The sequence below is a fragment of the Colletotrichum fructicola genome, assembly GCF_000319635.2.
Source record: "Colletotrichum fructicola Nara gc5 chromosome Unknown KSG_Nara_v1_contig02, whole genome shotgun sequence".
Lineage (NCBI taxonomy): Eukaryota > Fungi > Ascomycota > Sordariomycetes > Glomerellales > Glomerellaceae > Colletotrichum > Colletotrichum fructicola.
The window spans coordinates 3,908,512-3,930,875 of NW_027094052.1; the positions used below are offsets into that span (position 1 = coordinate 3,908,512).

Consider the following 22,364-nt stretch of genomic DNA (forward strand, 5'->3'; position numbering starts at 1 on the left):
TACCACGGGATCATGGACGCGAGCAACGAACGACCGCACGCTTGGCTTCTCACAGTGCTCTCTCTCAGGTGCCATTGGCGATGGCCTAACCCCCCGCATGGTTCAAGGGAGTTACCAACGACCTTCACCTGAGAACGGCCGCGCTGAGCTGGTGACCGTTTTTGGTGGTGAGGTTGCAGCGTGCAAAGAAGCGACATTCCCGTGGGTGTGTGTGGCATACCCGGGTCTTCGGCATAGCGCGCTCCTATTCGTAGTGCTTGACAGCAGCAGCCCCCCCCCCCCCCCTTTTGGCCGGGTGGCGTCGCTGGCCGCATTTCTCTGAACCCGAGGGACGCCAGAGACGCCGTGGGACGCACTGGACAGCTCGAGAGTCGTGGGACGATGACGCTCGTGCGTGGTGAAGAGGGTCCACGGCCCCATTCAACCCTTCTTGCCGGTATTTCTATTCCCCATTATTATTTTCTAGAAGCACAGGATCCGGGAGCTTTGGCCATATCTCGAGATTTCATCGTCAAAATCACACTGTCGACGCCTTGACATCAGACGGTGGCAATGAGCTTCTGTGTTTACAAACTCTGATGCGAGCCAATTCCAAGTGACGAATACTCACGCCACGCTTGCATCATGGGTCATGGGAGGGTGCAAAACTTCTTTTGTCCGAACTTTGCCCGACGACAGAGACAAGTTTGACATGGAATACTTCAGTACCAAGTGCTTCTGTCCTGGGTCCGGCATCAAGGTTCACTCCAGGCGCGATGAGAGCGCGCACAGTATTCATAAGAAAGTGCTGGGGAGGGGGTGTTGTGTTGGAGCGGAGAGATATCCGACAGTAACAAACGCCGCCAAGCGGCTTCCGTCCGACGGCACCGCATCGCGTCTGTTGTTTTGGGACAGCTTGCGCGTGGCCTGCGCGAGACTCGGTAGCAGCCCTGTGCGAGGCTCACGTCCGTGATCGTCGGCGGATTCGCACGAAGCTCCGATGGGAACCTTTTCCCGTCTGCCAGCGGCTGGCGTCCAAAGCTTAACGCCCTCCTACAATCGGCCGAGAGAAATGACAAATGGAACTAGTCACGGCTTAGTCCAGTCAAATTGGGAACTCATGTCCGCTAATCTTGTGTGACGAAGCCACGGTTCGACGAGTCCCATGCGGCTGGCTAGCTGGCTGGGAAAGCGCCCCAACGAAAAGCTACAATATGCTCGCCGACTAGACGAAGAGCCGGGGAGGGGGGGCAGCAGCAAAAGCGGCTAAAGCGAGCGAGAACAGACGACGACGACGACTTCAGCAATGACTTGGGCCATGTTGCAAGTACATTGGGATGGACAAATTGCGTACTATCAGCTGATAAGTGCTGGTATCAACCACGAACGAGAACGAGCCGGACAGCACCTCCTGGCAGCAGATCCCTGAACTAGCAGTCGGAGTGCTAGGTGAGGAAATCCGATGCTGAGTTGTGGCTGGCGATCTCGGCAGGGATTCGCGTCAGGGCCTCTCGGTCTGATGGAGGTTCCGTCCCTTTGATCGATTCATCATCGTTTATTCATCAGCAGTATTCTGTCGTGTCAGAGAAAGCGAAGGAGGGAAAAAAAATCCTGCTTGCCAAGGCGTCCTTCCAGCAATGGCAAGTGCATGCGCCCTTATGTCCAAATCAGCGCAGGTTGTGCTGCGCTCCTGATACAGAAGAGCTCTTGAGCATGAAACCATAGCATTCGATGCACGCTCGCGGCCGACGATGTTCAGTTCTCCAAACCGTCGATAAAGCTACTTTTGATAATTCTCCGCCTTTAGCCATCTATCGGATGGGTTTGGTTTGGTTGTGGATGGGATGCTGCAACGGTCGTCCAGCCTTCTTTGCGGGGCATGTGGTTCTGGCAACCTAGTCGGTCGCGTTGGTGTTCCCGGAGGAGGCTGTCTTGGAGATTTGGAGATTCAACAGCGGCGGGATGGATCTGAAGCTTCTTCACATCATGGACCCTCTACTCCAACAACAAGCGCGGTCTCGGTGGAGCTGCTTTCTACTGGTCTCCTCTCCCGCGTGGCTTCAGCAGTGTTGAGGCTGTTTTGCGGTTCCCCCTGAAGACTCCACCATTGGCCACTGAGGCACCTCGGCGGACCTTGCGTTGAGATGGCACGCTTGAGCTGAAAACTCTACCCTGCAGCAGCACGAGCTTGATGCGACCATCTGTCGCGGCGGCAGTATTATCTGGCGGTTTCCGCACCAAACCGAACCCCTCTTCAAGTTTGCTCCCCCGGCTGTACTTAGACTGACCATTGACCGCCACTTGGGAGGGTGGGAGGAGGCTGGTCTTGGGGGAGTCGGAACAAGAGAGCGCGTCGTCGTGCTCAGGATGCCGATGACCGTATAACGAACATGGGGTCGTTGGCGCGCGAGTCATGAAGAGCAACTACGTCAACACGATCTCAGCAAAGGCTTCACATTCTCGCGCACTTTTGTTAGGATGCCGTTACGTTTCTCATCTGTCAGTTAAATTAGGCGGTTTGGCCAGCAGCGACTCTGGGCTTCAGCTCCCGTCGCGGAACTACACGACACTATCTGATTCTGACTCGCTCGTATCCGAAGGGCGGCTTCGGAAGCGGTAAGGCCCCATGTCCCTCGAGTTCCGCTGTGCGGAAGTACGTACACAGAAAGTGCCGGCCGGATGGCAGCTAGTCAGGCTTTGACACGATGGGAGGAGTTTCTCCTGTTGGACATACCCCTCACCCGTCCTTGATAGGTCGACTAGACGGCCGAACCCTGTGGTAGACTTGGATTATGTCAGGGTCCTGCCTGCAAGATGCTGCACGGCTACGTTAGCACGATAGGCTGGCAGGCCACTGAGTCGACAAGTCGAATTATCCCCGAGATTGCAAGGGTGCCGCAGACCAGCTGGTTTGGTTTTTTGGCTTGGATTTTGGATTTTTTTTATTCCCTCTTCCAGCCGGCAAGGGGGAGCAGCAACAACCACCACGCGCTACCTGCTTTTTGTATAAGTACATACATACATGCGGCGTTTGCATGGAGACCGATTGTTCAACAGACCCTAACGCAAGAGTGACAGACTTGTCAAAAGTTCGTCAACTGCTTCCGAGAAAGACGCCGTGGGCCCCTTCAATTGTCTACCTGACGCTAACAGATACCACCTCGAGGTGCCTTTGGTGACACGACGGACCATGGACGAGGGCGCATGAAAACTCCACTTGGAACAGCAGACCCACGATCATCCACGTGGGAGCGGTATGCGAACCCATGCCAAACCGTCGCTCCGAGGTTGAGGCGATTTGCTTCTGGAAAATTCGTTACGTACACTCAGCACCAGCAGAGCAGCACCAGTACCACCAGCAGAGCAGTGCGGCGGCGCACACACGCGCTACAGATTGCGGGTACGGAGACAACGGGAAACATCGTGGTCGAGTGGTGTGGTGCTACAGTTGTTGATGCTGACTGGTGAAGTTGCTACCGCCGCCGCAATAAAACTCGGTGTTAAGCAGCAAAACTCCATGTAGGGCTGCCTTACCAGATACCTGATGCCAGCAAGAAGACGATGCAGACGATGCGGACGATACATCATTTGTGGGCAATGACTACTACCTTTTGAAATACACAATACCACAACCACTTAGGCGCTCACTGAGCTGCATCGGCACGGGACAGCACTGCAGTGCAGTTGCAGCGCCGCGCAGGACTGCAACCACCACCGTCCCTCGAAGAGCAAGGCGTCTGCCGGCTCAGAGTGGGGTGGTTGGGGGGCTGGTATCTTTTTTCTTCGTGGTAATTTTTTTTAACAGCACCTGGCGCGAGAAGCGTCGGGTCAAGCTGGTCCAGGAACACGGCTCGTCTGATGTGTTGTTCGGGCCATCTCCAGCTCCAGCCTTGCTTGTTTCATTTGCGGCTGCAATGGCTGAAGAAATAACGGTTCAGATTGCCATGCCATGCCATGCCATGCCATGCCGTGCCGTGGCCCCCGTCACCCTATGCTTGGTGTAAGCCTCGTACTGTTCACGTCGTCTGGGAATCTCCCACCACGCTGGCCAAGGTGAGCCATGCGTTCCCTCATCTCCGGCAGGCAAGGTAGAGCCGTTTGAACGTTTGACGATAACGTTCCTGCAATGTCAATTGAGTGGCAGGAAACCCCTTCCGTCCGCGGTTTGAAGGTCGCCTCACGTCCGGGATGTCCAGCTCGGAGAGAGTTTACGATTCAGTCAAGCCCAGCTATGACGACAGTCGAAAGGGCCGACTGATTCAACATGCTTCGACATGACATCTCGGCCGGATGCCGATCATGGAACTTCTGCCAAGTTCATCTCGCCCAGCACGACGTGACCGCGGTACGAATACCGTGTGTGCGGTGCGGTGCGGTGCGGTGCAGAGAGATACCACGATACCGGCCCCGCGCGCGCGCGTACGTGCAATGGTGCATGTTGTTGTCGTTGTCGCGACGAGCCTCAACCAACCCCCGGGTCCCACGGCCGTGTATCACAATCTTTTTCAACCACGCGGTACGCTTCCGGGTGGGTCCTCCCCCGTGGACGCGGAAGGGATGATGGATTGCGGACCTTGACGTTACACGAGATGAGGGTATTCAGTAATTATCTTTAAAAGACAATTGCGTCATAGGGGACTGTTCCCCCGACTCAGTCCCCGTTGGCGCAGGCAGACTGTCGGATAGACTCCGCCGTACCTGCCAGTACCAAGCCGGTTTGTTTCGTGACAAATGGCAACGGTCTTGCTGGGACGTTGCGAATTACCTGAGGTTGAGTTGCGTCAAAACGACACGGTTGAGGGTTTTTTTTTTTTTTTTGCCAAAGGACTTTTGACAACTGATATCGATGCGACGATACGGCCCCATAACCAGCATTATGTTGATGATGTCTTCACTTGCGCCATGCGTCAATGCGCGTGCAACTTCAGACTTTGGAGAAACAAGCGACAGGTGCAGAGCTCTTGGCTACTCGCTCGGAAATGCCTACCGACATTTGTTCTAGCAATAGCAACAGGCAATGTCTTTGGGAGATGAGCCACGGTCGCAATTCGCAATGCCCGCCCACACGAGATTGCCTGCCATAGGCAGTAGTCAGTTGGCTTAGGGGTTTCTTGTCTGGGTGACTCGAGTCGCGGCCACAGTGCCCGGAGAATTGATCTCTGATCGGCATAATCTCCCACCCTCGTCGTATAGCAAGAGCCTCGTGACAGCTAGCGGTTTTACGAATTGGGAATTCCATAGCAAAATGCCACGGCTGCAGCAGTTGCTATTCGTAGACGGCACAATCGGGTAAATGGTGGCACGACTTGTCTCGGCTGCACTCCGATGGCGACCGAGTACATACGCGGTGACCTGGCCAACTACTGGCAACTGGCAACTGGGTTTGCACGTTCTGTTGTGAATAGGCGGCGGCGGTTGCGCGGAACGCAGAAGGGGTCGAAAAGACTATGGATTGTTCTAGCCGAAACATGTGCAGACCCCTATCCTGTCGCAGAGAGGGAGGACGCGTCCCCCGTATGCCAGCCGTGGTAGCATAGATGGCAAGCAAGAGTTCGTAAAAGAATGTATGGATAGCCTGTAGGAGATGGTTGTCCGGCTCTTCCAGGCGACTGTTTCTAAATCGGGGGTGGAGGCACGGAAACAACATGCTAGGCGCGAGCGCGAGCAAAGCGCGTATCGGTGATCTCTGTCTCCGTTCGGGTTGCAGTTGGCACTCATGATACGTCTGCTGTCAACTGCCCTTCGCCACGATGCTTCGTGTACCCCATTAGGAGGCCGGAAGAGATGGGAGTTAGAGCGACTACTAAGCAAACTTGTGGATGACTATCTGTCCCCGTGTTCTAGAGTCGCCGCTGGGGCAGATCTGACCCCGTAAAGGCCGGCCGCAGTGCGTAGCCTTCAAGCATTAACGTAGAATGTGGGCATTTGGGGCTCATTCACATTGACGAATCTCGAGCAGTCGTTGCGATTGCTTGCTGCCGCTCCTGGAGCCTCCTCTTCGAGGTTGTTGCTCCTTCGGGGGCCGCAGACAAATCGCCCCCTTTCTATGCACGTTGCCACTGGGACAAGGTTCTTCATGGGCAGCTTGGGGGTTCTGGAATGCGAGATATTGTGGTGCTTCTTCTCGGTTGTTGAGGCTTGTCTTTGCATAGCCGACCGTGTTTTGTGGGTTTGGATTTTTTTTGTTAGGAAAAAAACTGGGCTTATTGGAATGTCTCGCCCTCGCGAGACAGAGATGTCCCGACGACCGCGCAGTGATCGTCGTCGTTGTTGGAAAGGGAGGTGGTTGAGCGTATGGCGGGGGGGTTGCCTATGCGTTGCATCCGCATGAAATTCACAACGTTTGATGGACGGACGGTTGACGGACGAGGGACGGTGTTTGCGTGACGGAGCTTTCTTACACATCACTCACACATCAAGTTTGCTATGCTAACGAAAGAGCAAAGCGGTAGCTGCGGTAAACAGAAATTCATAAAACGAAAAGAAAAAATTACAGCTTTGGGCTGCTTGATGGCGTTTTTTCTCGTAGGCAGGAATCCTGCGGGTGGCCATCCCCAAGTGACGTGTCCAGCGCCAGATATCGTGACAGCTGTTCCTGTAGTCTGTCACCCCTGCTTGTGGTTTGACGTCGATGATGCCCGACAAGAAGAGTCATCACTGAACACCGCAAGCCAAGCCCAGGGAAGGGGTGGAAGACAGGGGGAAAAAATCATCGTCTTGTCCGTTCTTCGTCCAAGGTCACGGTCCTACACACCGCTTGTCTCCTCCCTGGGCAGACATCGTGGCCGGCCACGTCGAAAATCTTCGTGCATCCCCCGGATAGTTCCCCGACTGCCGCGGCGCGAAGCGCGTCCGTCGTGGGACCCAGTCTGCTGGCTGCCCTGGTGAAAATTCTGCAGTTCAGCGTCAGGAGAAGACACGCTGTTCGCAAAAGTCGGTAAAGAGGAAAGGCAAATGTGATGAATGATGTGAATGTTCTAGAATTCGGACGTGATGTATTTTTTTGCCATTCAGTGAAGTATGCGCACGAAACAAAAAAGATTTGACCAGCCTGGGGGTCGAACCCAGAATCTCCTGATATCAGATTCGAATCGAATCGTAGTCAGACGCCTTGCCATTGGGCCAACCGGCCGGTATCCATTGCGATGGATGTTGACGTTCCCGCCGCGGGTTGCGGATCTTTGGCGGAGGCATCCCGTGGGGAGTTGTGGGTTCTCTGCCGTGGTGTGGGCTTTGGCGTGGTGGTGATGGGGACGGGCGAGTTGGGTCACGCGGGACGGGATGGGGACGGGACATCATGAGTGATGGTGATTATGATGTTTCCTTGGATATCGTAGAAGACTTTGAGGCAGTGGTTCGTGAACTGTTGCGTTGGCCTTATGTGGTGTTCGAATGGGTAAGATGACGAGGACACTGTTTGATGTCGATGCTGAGGCTCTAGCAGCTCATTTCTACACAACAATAGACTTAGAAATGACACCTCAGTCTACTTATAGATACATACACAAATTGAGATGTGCTTCTGGTCACGTCTGATGATGCTGCCGGGAGTCTTGTGCCTGGCCGAGTCCTATCATATGGAGAGTTTGAACTCGAAGGGTCGCTTGCTACCTGCCCCCTAGGCCCGTCCCAGCAAGTACGTTATTATATCAATACACATAAACATCTTAAGTGTTCCTTTAGGCTGTGACTAATGTCCAAGAAGTTGCGCTCAGCCTTGGTTCACGAGGCTACGTGGGTCGCTGAAGCATACCCGGAACTCGCGGCAGGGCCGGGGAGGCATTCAGGCAATAGCACAAAACAGGAATTAGAGGGTCTAGGTTTGCTAATGATTAGGTGCTTGAGATGATGTGTCTAGGACAGCGTCGTCCAGCGTCCAGCGGCACTGACTTGGTGGACGACCGTTACAATGTCAAGAGCGGGCGTATGAATGACATGTTGTGGTAAGAGAGGTTTAGAACCATACAGCCCTCGGTCCGACTCACTTCTATAACCAAGTAAACGTGATGAGATAAAGGAGACAATGTAAACCTATACGGCCGCTGGCTCAGCTCACTCCATGAACCAAACACGGTAACAAAACCTGGATCAATGAAGTTGAAAGTGTTTCTGCGCTCAGTACGGTGCCTCATTCATAGTCTCCCGTGATATTCGCTCTGGTGTCGTCGTATGGCGCGTGACGATGTGAAGGTGACTGCAGAGTTGTTGTAGATACAAGGCTTGTTACTTTCATTCATTTCAAGCCATCCGTTTGATGCCGCCGGTAAGAGCCGCCTAATCGTGGGTTGGTGCTTGCAAACCCCTTGACTATACATGAATGGCCATGTGTTTTCTCGCAGAGGCTGATAGGCTACATCCCAGAAATTTTGTAGATATCTTGAGTTATAGCCGCATCTGATACCATGGTCCTTAGTCCTGGTGCACCCCCTTCACTACAAACAGTACCGGCCCTCAGCAGTATGCATTGGTCCTGAACCTCTGAGTCTGCGCTGACAGTATATTGAACAGCGGCACTGCAAGATCATGACGTAGTATTGAGAGATCGTTTTCGTTATTGACAAGCGCTGGTAATGCAATGAATGTCTAATCATTTTACAATCACTGACATATCTCACGTCCGCTGTCCTTCATGAATCAACAGTCCGAGTTGTTCGTTCTACGGCCAGGTCGAGGAAGCGCAGGCTTACGTGGAGTTCAGCAGGGTATTAAATAACAACGAACGTCAAACGCTCTCTTTGAATGAGACACAGACATAAGCAAGGCAATTCCATGCCACTCGTGTATATATGTTTGTTACAGCACCTGAAGTTATTGCTAGACTCGAGGGAGATATCCTCGCTGGGTGACGCCCAGCTGCCCAAGCACCCAAAGAGGCCGAGATCCTTAGAAGAGACAACTGTTCGAGACCATCAAAAATTGTCGAACAGCGCTTCAACTATTTCAACTACTCGGCTGATCATGGGTATGATAGCACGGTGCGTCCTATGCTGCGTCAGCGCTTTCCCTAGGATAGAACCGAAGGAATGCAACATGGAAGCCTGTTGAGCAAAGCATATAACCGCTTGAAACAGTACTTCTGAAGAAAGTAGATCAAGTATCAAAGCTCCTACTGATTTCCCGTTCACCTCCGGGAAAAGCACTGTGGCCGGATGTTAGAAGCAGCTTCCTACTCGCATCTCACTTTGAGGGCTGCATGCCTACAAACGATTCGTAGGATTTGGGGGTGGGAGAGCTTCTGATCTACTACACTCGTCAGGATAGGTTCCTGGGAGCGAGAGACTGACATAGATGACGTTCCCGCACCCGCCGTCCAAGGCCAAAACCCCGTGAAGTGTCATCTGTTCCTTCTGTACGACCTTTACGCGTGAGACATGCTCAAATCAGCGTCCACATGAAAGCTTTTTCTCACTAGGTCTCCGCAGGCTAAATAGACTGCGACTATTGTGGCCATCATTACATAGCCAAAATGGTTGACGTCAAGCGGGCACTGAAGAATCAGTCTTCGGGCATCTGATTATTCCCCCTTGGCCATTCTTCCCTCCTATGCTACCGGTCTGGACCGTGGTTACCTCGAAAACGGCCTGAGACTGTCCCAGTAGACTTCAAACAATGTTGCACTTCGACCCTCCTCGATAGAACCATAGGGTGAATGGATATCCTCTCAAAGCTGTTACCATCTCGAGGACTACTGAGGGTCTGTATAAAAGGGCTGTGTTTCGTAACTAGCGACGACTTCAGAGTCAAGTTACACTCGCAAGTTATGCACCAACATCTTGGAGACCCAAGTCGCTATGAGACTGGATCGTGCCTCCAGATACTGGCGGCCAGAACGCATTGTCAATCAATCCAACGGATAGCCGTCCATTTTGGAAGGGAATTGAGCTTGATGGCCACACTGAGGGGCAGCCACCTTACCCGACTGTGGCGTACGGACCCGCCCGGGGGGTCGTTCACCCGTGGCCGCAGCGGGAGCTCTTCTGATTGGCTGAGTGCCTCCAATTTTTTGACCAGACGAAATAGTTCGAGCTTTCAGAGAGGACCTCACGATTCTTGCCAGCAGTGTCGTTGATCTCAATTGCGATGGCAAACCCAACTGCGCTGCGGCCAGCGATCGGCCGCATGTTGCGGCTGCAAGAGACTCGACAATGGCTGCCCGCGAACCCGACATCCGTCTCTGCCACCCGCCCACGAATCGCAACATCGGCCTTCTCGACCTCAGCCGCCCACTCGAAGCGCAAGACCCGCGACAGCAACCGCCTGAGAGGAGTCTCGAGCATGAGGAGGACTGGTCCCCGTGAGCCGCTGTCCGTCTCGTGGGAGGAGATCCCCCAGCCGGCAGACTACAAACCCAAGGTCGGAGTGGACCCAAAACACGGGCTTTGGGATTTTTTCTACGGCAAGCAGCTGCTACAAACGCCCAAGGAAACCCAAGCCCACGGCCGCGCATGGTCTGTTCGGGATCTGCGCAAAAAGAGCTGGGATGACCTGCACTCGCTGTGGTACGTCTGCCTGAAGGAGCGAAATCGCCTCGCGACGGCGAGAAAGGAGCGCGCCAGGCGCATGGTTGGATTTGGAGAGTACGAGGGCGACGAGAGAGATGACGTGGTTCGTATACTCCCAGCGCTTTGCGGGTTCAATAGTCACTGAACAAAAGTTTCACAGGTCCTCAGCACGATGAGAGCGATCAAGCACGTGTTGACGGAACGCTACTACGTTTGGGAAGATGCACGCAAGCTTGCGGCCGAAGACCCTGAGATCAACCTCTGGGCCGAGGAGGGCGAGCCGGCCTACAGCGGCTACGTTGCCCCCGCAATCCCCGAGCTGGGGCCGGAGCCGGAGCTTGAGCCGGAAGTTGTTGCGGAGGATCAGGCAGTAGAGAAGACTTCAGCCGAGCAGGGTGCGGTTGCAGCTGATGGTGCTCCAGTCGAGGGCAAGACGGACCCGGCGGCCGAGGTTGATTCAGAAGCCTCGCCGGTAACTTCTGAGATGGCTAAGAAGGAGAAGGCCGAGAAGAAGAAGCCCGAGGGGGCGAAGGGGGCGAAGAAGGCTGCGGCGAAGCCCGTGGACCTGCCGGTTCCCAAGCTTTGAAAGCCAAACCGATTGTAATCATTACCCTTGCCGGCGTGGGGGCCGAGGACATGAAGCTATGTAAAAGTGTATCCAGACATGTATAGAATCTTGTACGATACGTATTTTGTGCACCAGGCAGACGGTCGTGTCGCCGCCAAAAAGAGAAGAGAATTCCCCTATTTCATGTGGTTGGTTCTTGTCTGATGAGATGGCGTCGGTCGGCGGGTCACGAGAGGTTGGCCGGGTTGTTGCGCTGGGCCTGCAAGCCCAACAAGCCGTTGGGGATTGCATAAGGAGAGCAGACGATGAATGCTATGCGCAGTACGGATACCTACTCAGATAAGACTACTCGCATAATGTTACAGAAGTGGTACGGGGGAGGGCGGGACGAGACCTGGGCCCTTGTACCCAAACAGGGCCAGCCACACCGCCGAGTATATGTTTCGCCGGGGAAACAGACGGTAAGTGGTGCTGTGCTAATGAGTCTGTAAGGTACCTTGCTGCTCGAGGACGTGGAATCATTAGCCTCAGGCCCAGCAACAAAGCAGCCGGGTACCTAGGTAGGTCGCTAGTTGGCTACTATCGCAGCATTAGCGGTGAGCCACAGAGCGGAGAGATGAGAGCGGACCTGAGGGGAGGTACCTATCCATTAACGGGCAACGCGCTGGAGCCAGACAGGCCCCAGAGCAAGCGCAAGCACTGGCCCAGTGACACACTTGACACTGAACCCCTCCAAAAGCAACAGGTCCCGTCCGTCTGCACCAGGTCCAGGTCCAGGTCCAGGTGGCACCGCGGGCTCTTCATGTCCCTCGCCCCCACCCAATCCTTCCTTTTGCTGCATTTTCGGTCCCATGTCTCCTACAACACCGCAACTACTTCTCCAGACGTGAACATCCAGTCTTCCCTCGACCTTTCTTTTCCCTCCTTTATTGACAACACCCGACTAATCTACCTCCCCGCCTCCCCCCTTCAAGACTCGCGCAAACATGGATGAGATTGCAAAGGAATACGATGTCATCGTGCTGGGCACTGGTAAGTGACGTTACGCCCTCCTGTGCCCCGCATCGTCGCTCTGGCGTGTGGGGTCCCCCCTTCCCGTGCCATCTGTTCTGCTTCGCCTTTGCCCGAGAGGAGCTTCCTTGCTGACGAGCTCTGCTCTCTTTTCCTCCGGATCACAGGCCTGACTGAGTGCATTCTCTCTGGTGTTCTTAGTGTCAAGGGCAAGAAGGTCCTCCACATTGACCGTAACGACCACTACGGCGGGTAAGTTGGCTCCCCCATCTGCCATGACCGCCATTTCCCCCTCTGAGCATGCGCTGACCATGAACAGTGAGGCAGCTTCCGTGAACCTCGAGACGGTAAATCCCCTCGGCTCTTTGCCTGCTTACCCGCATGAGTTCTGACCCGACGCCCACCTGTAGCTCTTCAAGAAATATGGCAACTACAACAAGGGCGAGGAGCCGTGGACCAAGTACGGCCGCCTGAATGACTGGAACATCGACCTGGTTCCCAAGTTCCTCATGTCCTCCGGCGAGCTCACCAACATCCTCGTATCGACCGACGTCACACGATACCTCGAGTTCAAGCAGGTCGCCGGCAGCTACGTCCAGCAGGGCCAGGGTGCCAAGGCCCAAGTTGCCAAGGTTCCGTCCGATGCCGGCGAGGCTCTGCGATCGCCCTTGATGGGCATCTTCGAGAAGCGCCGCATGAAGAGCTTCATCGAGTGGATTGGCACCTTTGACCGCAAGGACACCGCTACGCACAAGGGTAAGACGCCGACTGAGAGCAAGGCACCTAGATAAAGCTCGGGCTGACACGTGAAAGGCCTCGACATCAACAACTGCGCCATGAAGGAGGTCTACGACAAGTTCGGACTCGAGACTGGCACTCGCGACTTCATCGGCCACGCCATGGCCTTGTTCACCACGGACGAGTACCTCACCAAGCCCGGTGGCGCCCCGGAGGCTATTGAGCGCATCCGCCTGTACGGCACCTCCGTTGCCCGCTACGGCAAGTCTCCTTACATCTACCCTCTGTACGGTCTTGGCGAGCTTCCTCAGGGATTTGCTCGTCTGTCTGCCATCTACGGTGGTACCTACATGCTCAACACCAACGTCGACGAGGTCACCTACGAGGGCGGAAGGGCCGTCGGCATCAAGGCCACCATGACCGGTGTCGAGGAGATGAAGTTCGAGACCAAGGCCAAGATGATTCTCGGTGACCCCAGCTACTTCCCCGGCAAGGTCAAGCCTATTGGCCAGGTCCTGCGTGCCATTTGCGTGCTCAAGCACCCCCTCAGCCACACCAACGACAGCGACTCTTGCCAGCTCATCATCCCCCAGTCTCAGATTGGCCGCAAGAACGGTACGTATTTGCTTGAGGCCGGAGGAAACGGAATAGTTGGCTGACCCGTGGTAGATATTTACATCGCTTGCGTGTCTTCCGCCCACAACGTCTGCCCCAAGGGCTACTGGATCGCCATCGTCTCAACCATTGCCGAGACCGGCGCCAACCACCACCTCGAGCTCCAGCCCGGCTTGGACCGTCTTGGACAGATCGAGGAGCAGTTCATGGTGAGTGGATGAATGCTCGGCAGCATCAGTGTAATGAAGAAACTAACACCAACTAGGGTGCTCCCATCCCGATCTACGAGCCCACCGACGACGGCCGTGCCGACAACGTCTTCGTCTCCAAGAGCTACGACGCCAGCAGTCACTTTGAGAGCACGACCGACGACGTCAAGGACATCTACCGCCGCGCCACGGGCGAGGAGCTCGTTGTTGAGGGCCTTAGAGAGGGTCTGCAGGTTGCGGATGAGCAGTAAGGCCGACGGCTGCGTACGCGGTGGGGTTTGAACGTGGAGGAAACACAGTCTGAGAGGCAATGGGCCCTCGCACACCATAACAGACGACGATCAGGAGTAGATATATATATATATCTTGGACGTAAACATCGGGGAGGGTGGTGCACTTCAAAGTCATTCAAGCCATATGCAAAACAGTAAATACTTGTCCCAACAGCGTAACATGAGTGATGTCCTCAGGTCAGGGTACGTCGATGATGGTCATGCGGCTTGAGACTGAGTGAGACAGGCAAGGAGACAGGAATAGTGGGGGACGCTAGACAACAACGGCACGGCCTTCTACAACACGGGCAACTTGTCACATTTTTTCATGTCGACTCAATTTTATGTGAATTCTCTCATCCAGGGTATTCAGCGGCCCCGTAAATCATGGTCTGTTGGGCTTTTGGAGCCGTCACAGGCATAGATACATGAAGCAGAACGACGCCACCTTCCTTTTCTTGAATGTTCATCCCTCAAGTGAGAAAAGCGACCCCGCGAACTGCTTCCCCTCCACGCTCGCCTCCTGCGTTCTCTGGCTTCCTACATGTCGAAATAAATCAAACCAAACGCCCCCAAGGCCAAGAAAAGCGAAAACAAGCACAGCATATTTACTTTTGTTCTTCCAATCAAGGAGCGCAAACGATGCGATGATGCCGCCACGAAAACCTTTTTGTCACCACCCACATTACCGGTCCACCTTTTCTTAACGTCTCTGCGTCTTGCCCATGCCACGCTTGCCGGCGACCTGATGAACGAGTTAGCGAATGCGTCTAAAAGATATGGGTAACTGATTAAACTCACCAAGTGCCTCTGGAGGGAAACCGTCGTGTGACGATCGGCCTCACCCTGTCTGGCGTTCCTGTTCATCTTCTTCTGGCTGAGCTTAGCCAGGCGCTCAGCCTTGGTACGAGCACCATCATCCGTGACACCATCGTTGCGCCTGTCGGTGGCGGCCTGGCTGCGTGCCCTGCTCTGAGAGCGGGAGCGGAGGCGCTCTCTGGGGGTCGCGTCGACGTCCATGGCGTCCGCGTCCTCGGTGCCGGCGCGGGATCTGCCCATGGAGCGGCCGCGGGGGCGGGACTGGGCGCGGGCGCGGTTGACAATGTCGGTGGTGTCGACACCGAGCTGGTCGAGGGCGTCGTCCATCTGGGAAAGGGGCACCTTCATGGACTTGCGGGGGATGATGGCCTGATTCTTGAGGCGCTTCTTCATCTTGGCCTCGTTGCGGATGAGGGCCTGCTTCTCGCGAATCAGCTCCGCCTTGTTGAGGATGTCGGCCTCCTCCTCGTCGTCGAGGTCCTCGTCCGACTCGTAGTAGCCCTCCTTGTCGAGACGCTCCTCCTCCTCCTCGAGAGCCTGCAGCTTGGCGTCGATGTCGGGGTCGACGAAGTCGTAGACGTTCTGGCCGTTGAAAACCTCGGGGATCTTGTCGTACTTCCACTCGGGGTTCTTGAGGAGCCAGTCGGCGCGCATGTCGACGCTGAAGACGCCGGCACCGCCGTTCTCGACCTCGATGTCCTTGGCGAGCTTGCGGCGCTCCGGGTCCTCCTTGTCGTACTTCTTGAGCCCCTTGACGGCGTCGGGGATGAAGGTCTCACGGGTCTGGCCGTTCATGGGCTGGGCGACGTGGATACGGGCCATGACGTCGGCGAGACGGCCACCGATGGCGCCGCTGGAGTTGGTGCCGGCATTGAGCTTCTGGGAGACGCGCTCGGCGATAAGGCGCTCGCAGACGGTGTTCTTGACCTGCTGGACACCCTCCTGGGTGTTGCAGGACAGCTGGAGCATCTCGACCTCGCCGGACTTGAGGAGACCCTGGAGCTTCTCCTGGGTCTCGGCGTCGAGGTCCTCGGGCTTGACAACGTCGATCTTGTTGACGACGATGAAGACGATCTTGTTCTGGAAGAGCGGCTTGATGCTCTGGAACAGGTTGATCTGGGCCTGGATGGAGTAGCCGCACTGCTCACTGAGATCCATGAAGTAGAGAATGGCGGATCGCAAATGGGCAATCGCGGTGACGGACTGCATCTCGATGGTGTTCCTGGCTCATTAGCATTCCGTTTGCGCGACGTGTGAGAGGTAAGGCGCTTACATCTCCTCGAGAGGGTGGTCCAGGATACCGGGGGTATCGATGCATTGGAATCGGAGGTACTTGTAGTCAAAGTGACCGCAGAAGAGGGACTTGGTGGTAAAGGCATACGGCTGGCTACACACGTGGTCTGTCAGTCATGTAGTTGAGGATCTCGAGGTCGGCGCAACGTACACGTCAACATCGGCTCTGGAGACGGAGCGCAGGAAAGAAGACTTTCCGACGTTGGGGAATCCAGTGATGAGAAGGGTTCTGGTGTTGGGGTCGATCGAGGGGAGACGGCCAAGATCTGGGCAGTGTCAGTATTCCTAGGCGCGCTTCTGGTTCTCACTACCCGCCACTCACGCTGTCGGACCTGGTCGAGGTACACCAGGGGATCTTTGAGGCGCTTGATCAGGGTGGCCATGCGACCAAGGGCGGCGCGCTTCAGCTGCTTGCACTGGAACAGCGACTGGCCGTACTTGAGGAGACGGACATCTGCAAAACACCAATCAGCATTCCCGTCCCGTCACACGAACAAAACACACGGGTTTCCAACGCACAATCTCTGGAGATGGTCTCGATGAGGTGCTTCGCCGTCGAGAGCTGGCCGAGGGCGATCTTGAAGTGGTCGGCATCGTAGAGGGTGTTGATCAGGTCCTTGTGGAAGGGGTGGATGTCGTTCAAGCGGGGGAACGACTCGATGATCTGGCCGAGCTTCTCACTGACGGTCTCCTGGGTGAACTTGACCTTACGGGTGTAGAAGCCACGGATTCTGGAGATCTTGAAGCCGGATCGGATCTGGGTCGGCAGCCGGCGCTGCGTCCTGGAGAGGACGATGTCCAGGAACTCTTGCGAGTTGGGGACGGGAGGGAGGTCCTTCCACCTGGAGGGCGAAACATGATTAGCACACTGCCTTTACTCAATCGTACACGCAAGGGAAAGTCCATACTGAGTCTTCATGTTGGGCGGCTGGGGTCTGCGCGGGAAAATGAAGCAGTCCTCAGAGTTGCGATCGGTCAAAAATTGCCCGTCCGTGAACTGGATGAAGCACTGGGCGGTCGGGCGGTGTCGAGAGGCTTGAATTTTTTTTTTCCTGGACGCACTGCGGAGACTCGCTTACCTTATCTTATCGGACCCACACCTGGTGGCGACGCATGTCACCTCTCTCTTGGCAGCGGTTCTCGCGTTTCGACGGCGTTTACTGTCGGTGGTGTGAATTCCGCTGAGCGTGAGGGCGAAGGTTTGATTTGCGACGCACTAATCGCTAAGTTTGCCTCGTAAACCATCATGGCGGAGCTATCCTCTCGCGTGTTGTAGATAATGCTGAACATGAGGCTATCCAACTCCCGGGTGGTAGACCCTGCAGAGTGCAGACCCAAGGGTACCTCCGCCTAGAACTTAATCGCAAAAATTTCCAGCTGGTAGTGGGGCACATTCCGCGGGGCAGTCCTTCAATGGAGGGGCAACCCGAGAATCTTCAATCTTGAGAATTCCATCCTCCAGCACACGACAAGCCAGACTGGTTGATCACCCCCCTCTGATACCCTCCTACCGACTCCCTCAAAACAAAGCCGGAAACATCATCACCAAAATGGCCTCTCAGCTACCCCCCTACAAGCAGGACTTCCTCAAGGCCGCCATCTCGGGCGGCGTCCTTAAGTTCGGCTCCTTCGAGCTCAAGTCGAAGCGCATCTCGCCCTACTTCTTCAACGCCGGCGACTTTTACCGCGCCGACCTCCTCCGCGCCATTTCCGTGGCCTACGCCCACACCGTCATCGACGCCCGCAAGACCGCCGGCCTCGAGTTCGACATCGTCTTCGGCCCCGCCTACAAGGGCATCCCCCTCGCGACCTCCACCACCGACAAGCTCGCCGAGCTCGACCCCGAGCACTACGCGCAGACCTGCTACTCCTTTGACCGCAAGGAGGCCAAGGACCACGGCGAGGGCGGCAACATTGTCGGCGCGCCCCTCAAGGGTAAGAAGGTCCTGATCGTCGACGACGTCATCACCGCCGGCACCGCCAAGCGCGAGGCCATTGCCAAGATCCGCAAGGAGGGCGGCGAGGTCGTCGGCATCGTCGTCGCGCTCGACCGCATGGAGAAGCTGCCCGCCGCCGACGGCGACGACAGCAAGCCCGGCCCCAGCGCCATGGGCGAGATCAAGAAGGAGTATGGCATCCCCATCTTCGCCATCCTCACCCTCGACGACATCATTGAGGGTGCCAAGAGCTTCGCGTCCGCCGAGGACATTAAGCGTACGGAGGAGTACCGCGCCAAGTACAAGGCGACCGACTAAGCGATTATTGGGTTTCTGGGTCAGAGGATGAGCAGCTGGAGTTCTCAGGTCACGGCTGTCGGCGTAGATGGGCACGCTCGATAGGAGCTTCCCTTGGGTCAGGCGCAAAAGATGAAGAATAAAAAAAGTGATTTCGAAGCGGTCCATAGACTCGAGCCCCCTCGCATGAAATAAAAAGCGATGCAGGATGAAATGGGTTCAATTCTCTTGCTCTCCCTTTTGAGGCAAGTTAGTCTATGTCATATCCTCGTACCGTAGCTGCATGCTGTCTATAGGAGTTTGCCGCCCTCCAGATATCGTAACGCAGTGGGCAAAAGAGAACAAAAAGCCAGTAATGCAAACCCGTCGTTTACTTGAGCGACCAGGGTATGTGTGTCCTTCCTAATCATGTACCGAAAGGGGGGAAGTATGCTGTTACACGAATAGTCACCCAAGGAAGGTGGACTTTTTCGTGCGACCAAACCATGGAATTCTTCACTTGGCCTCGTGGGCACGAGTCTCGTCGGCGACGGCCTTGAGAGCCTCGGTGCTCTTCTTGGGAGGGCCGGCGAGATCAATCACCTGAGACGTCGTCAGTGTCGTTTTGCAGCCGCGGAAATCAACGGCACTTACCATGTCGTTCCATCCACCTCCAGCAAAGGACGCCCTGCTCTCGCCAAGATGGCGGAATCCGAATCGCTTGTAATAGCTGACAAGGTACTGCTACATGTCAGCGCGAACATGGCACGACAGCCAGGGTCAACTTACGTCCTGGCAGATGAGGGCCACACGGTCAGCAACGCCTGAGTTGTTGATCTGCTGGAGATAGGACTTCATCATGAGCTTGCCCAGACCGCAACCCTGGAGCTTGGGCGCGACGGCGAACGAGTGAAGACAGACGGTGCGACCCATGACTTGATGGCCGAGACCCGACGACTTGGACGACTCCTGGTCGCGCCAGTTGACTGGGTAGCTCATGTCGGCATCTGTGACGACGGGTCCGTTGCCAAGGGTCGAGACGACGTGGGCGCAAAGCGCGAGAACGGCGCCGTTGGCGCGGCCCGTCTCGACAGGATTGGCCACTGGCAGAGTCTCCAGGGCAAAGTCCTTGTCCTTGGCTTCGCTGGGGACGATGCTGCAGAAAATGCCGGAGCAGATGTCGGAGCAGGTCGAAAGACGGTACTCGAACTGCAGGGAAGTCAGCATGAACCAAATCTGGAGGAGGAGACCATGTTCAACACCGCTGGCCACACCAACGAGCAACGCAGCAAGGCAAATTGTCTGCAAAGCGCGGAGCAAGCAGCGATGATCACCATCCACCCAGGACGCGCGAGAGAAAGCGGCGCGATCGGAGAAACACCGTGTTGACCCAGAGGAAAAGAAAAAAAAAGTTGACTCACCTTCTCTCTGGTAGCGCGATAGTCCGGGTTGGGGAAAGCAGCGTTCTCGAGGACGACACACGACTCGACACTCGAGCTGGTCAAGGGCTGGACGAGGGGGCTGAAATGGACGGGGAAAATCTCCTGGACACGGAGAGAGTCCGTCTGAGGGCGCTTCTGCTTCTGCTCAGAGCGGATGCGTTGGGCCTCAACGTAGCTCTCGTCGCCATCGTCCGAGTCGTCGATGGCGCAGTCAGAGGCCGCGGGGGGCTGGCTGACAGGAGGGTCCTTCTCGGGCATGGTGGCTGATGCGGGCTGATGCGCGATGATGAATGAAGATGGATGGGGTAAGGATGAGTAGGATCCGAGAGTATGGGATATGGAGAATGGGAGGAGGGGTGTTGGAAGTTGGGAGGTTGTTGGTTACACAAGAGAGAGAAAGAGAGAGACTGGAGCTTTTCTGGGAAATATTTCCTGGGTTGCAAACACCAGAAACAATTGGCAACAAGGCGGGAGCACGCCGAGAACAGAGAGGCCCAAGAAGGCAAGGGCTACACTCAAACGGAGAGCACTGGCCGGCCAGGGCGGTCGGACACGGAGGGCACACAACAGGCTGCCGGCCGTGGGACTCGGGGCTGACGTTAGGGGCGGGGATGGGATGACGGAGCCTAACACAGAGGGTGCCGGCCGGGTGCCGATGAGGTGAGCCGATCAAGGCCTGGAATCCGGGGGACAGGCGCCGAGTGGCAGTGAGAGAAGACTAAGAAGGGTCACTGAACGTTGGAGGGGCACAATGCACCGACAGTGTGAGACAGTGAAGAAGATGGCAACGGCAGTGGTGGGAGCTGCAAGCTGCAAAAGTCAAGTAGGTAAGCTGCTTCAAAGAAAACAGGAGACTGTCAAACAGAAGGTGGTAAAAGACTTGATTGGATTTGCCTGGGCTGGGCGGGCAAACAAGAGAATTGGAGTTGGATGACCTGCCATTGCCAGCACCTCCTCCAGCCATTGGGCGGGCCGCTCACTCACTGGTACCTGGGCTGGTAGGATGAGGTGTTTGTCGCGTGACCGACCTACCCGCAGTGGCACAGTTGTGGCCTGTTCAGTCCCCCTGGATGCTCAAAGGCCGTCTGCCCAGGCTCCATCTTTATTTCCCACTCTTTGCATGCGAATGCTAGAGTTGCGACGTTGACGAATAACGCTGCTTGTGATGCATCTCAGGTCTGTGAGATTAGGTGCAAGAAAGGGCCCTCTTTGTACAGATGTCGACGCGGGTAACAATGGATACCTGTCCGACCTCTGTGCTTGTTCAGCTCACCCTGCTGATAAGGGACGGCCTGAAGCTGCTAATTGAGGCCCTGAAGCTGGCTTGCTGGCTGCCCAGGATCAAGGGAAACAAACTGAGGTGCCACGCCAGCTTGGGAGGTACCTCTACCTAGGTACCCCACCAAACATTGGCTCTGGCGGCTTGACCTGAATGCCTGCCAGGTGCGAGAGGCCTTTGGAGCAGGGAGGCTGTAGGAGATGTACTGGGCGTTTCGATCCTCAAATGGTTGAGCCGTAATCATGACTTTGGGTTGATTGAAATGGTATGCAAAAAAATCAAGAACCAACGGAGGCCACCCTCGCTAGAATGGCCGCGGAAAAAAAAGCAACATTAAAAAAAGGGTGCAGGATTTGGCGATGCTATCCGTACTTGTTGGTGAGTAAGTGTGTTGTCAGGTCTTGGCATGCTTGTTGCTCCTTTGCCATGCGCCTGGCTGGAGCATTTTGCTTTGCATCGTGAACATGTCCCCACCACCACAAGTGCCAAGGTAGAGCCTATTTTGCAGTAACACTGCTGGGCGAGTCAATCAACCTGAAAAGGGACCTATCTCTCCCGTGTCGACGGCCCGTGAGAACGAGCCGGACAAACCAGTTTGGTCAACACTGTCAACTATGAGGAGAAGCCCTCGTCCGGCGGAAAATCTTCCTGCTCTGTTGCTCAAGCTGGCCGGGTGACAGCTGCAGGAGGTGACTGAAACGGATGGAGGTGCAGCATCGACATTTGCTAGGTGTCCCGGTCCCGCGATCCAGAGTTGCATCGCCCCCGCCGCGCTTCTGCAGATGCAGCACGCTCGAATAGGACGGCAGCTGAGGCACTTTTGAGTCTTGTAGCAAAGTACATTTGGTGTTGGTTGGAGCGAGGCATCAATGAGGCTAGCCAGAGACGTTGTCGGCCAGTGCAAACAGCACCATCGACCGGCAAGCAAACGGCACCCGGCCTGAGAAGTTGGCCGGAAGCCCGGGTCCTGCCCAACCTCACCAGCGTCCGAGCATGTCTGTGCAGTGCCGACGTCCGCCGGCGCAGACGCCGCGGTCTGTCTGACTCGACCGGAAGGTGTCATCATCCAGCGTCGGAGTTATCGAGACACGATGATCTCTGTCTCGAGTACTTTCTCTCGTCTTTTTGCTGACGATAGCCCAGCGCCTCGATTTTGCAACCCGCATGATGTCGCTGAAATCGGTTGGTCCTCGACGGGCGCCTCATCATGAAGAATTTGCCGTGCGCCGAAGCGAGCGGGTGGGATTGACTGGATCTCCCGAGTCGAACCGGGATATCGAGGGCTGGGGATATTCGTCGTTCGGGATCTTCGTCATTATTGCACAGAAACCCACCAAAGCAGTGGCAGAGGATGTCGCCGGCGGCGTTCGATTGGCGGCTTGGGGCAACAGACCTATCAACTTGCATAGTTGAGGTAAGCTCCA

General features: G+C 55.7%; 5 protein-coding genes across 5 annotated transcripts; 3 read left to right on the forward strand and 2 right to left on the reverse strand.

Moving 5' to 3' along the window:
- Positions 1–10,059: 10,059 nt before the first annotated feature.
- On the forward strand, positions 10,060–11,067 carry CGGC5_v003836 (mitochondrial 54S ribosomal protein uL29m; the record flags this gene model as incomplete). The annotated part of the gene is made up of 2 exons (XM_032022583.1): positions 10,060–10,584; positions 10,642–11,067. The coding sequence occupies 2 exons, from the start codon at positions 10,060–10,062 to the stop codon at positions 11,065–11,067; spliced, it is 951 nt and encodes a 316-aa protein (XP_031880517.1).
- Positions 11,068–12,035: 968 nt separating this feature from the next.
- Positions 12,036–13,873, forward strand: GDI1 (Rab GDP-dissociation inhibitor; the record flags this gene model as incomplete). Its single annotated transcript, XM_032022582.1, has 7 exons — positions 12,036–12,081; positions 12,228–12,312; positions 12,380–12,407; positions 12,471–12,816; positions 12,874–13,413; positions 13,468–13,622; positions 13,679–13,873. 7 exons carry the CDS (start codon positions 12,036–12,038, stop codon positions 13,871–13,873), a joined length of 1,395 nt encoding a protein of 464 aa, XP_031880520.1.
- Positions 13,874–14,597: 724 nt separating this feature from the next.
- On the reverse strand, positions 14,598–16,925 carry NOG1 (Nucleolar GTP-binding protein 1; the record flags this gene model as incomplete). Its single annotated transcript, XM_032022581.1, has 7 exons — positions 14,598–14,639; positions 14,696–15,935; positions 15,987–16,100; positions 16,158–16,272; positions 16,329–16,460; positions 16,526–16,848; positions 16,915–16,925. 7 exons carry the CDS (start codon positions 16,923–16,925, stop codon positions 14,598–14,600), a joined length of 1,977 nt encoding a protein of 658 aa, XP_031880566.1.
- A 631-nt stretch (positions 16,926–17,556) lies between these two features.
- PYR1 (Orotate phosphoribosyltransferase) lies at positions 17,557–18,261 on the forward strand (the record flags this gene model as incomplete). Its single annotated transcript, XM_032022580.1, has 1 exon — positions 17,557–18,261. The coding sequence occupies one exon, from the start codon at positions 17,557–17,559 to the stop codon at positions 18,259–18,261; it is 705 nt and encodes a 234-aa protein (XP_031880590.1).
- Positions 18,262–18,735: 474 nt separating this feature from the next.
- PAA1-1 (Polyamine N-acetyltransferase 1) lies at positions 18,736–19,919 on the reverse strand (the record flags this gene model as incomplete). Its single annotated transcript, XM_032022579.1, has 4 exons — positions 18,736–18,822; positions 18,874–18,960; positions 19,009–19,428; positions 19,641–19,919. The coding sequence occupies 4 exons, from the start codon at positions 19,917–19,919 to the stop codon at positions 18,736–18,738; spliced, it is 873 nt and encodes a 290-aa protein (XP_031880591.1).
- Positions 19,920–22,364: the final 2,445 nt, after the last annotated feature.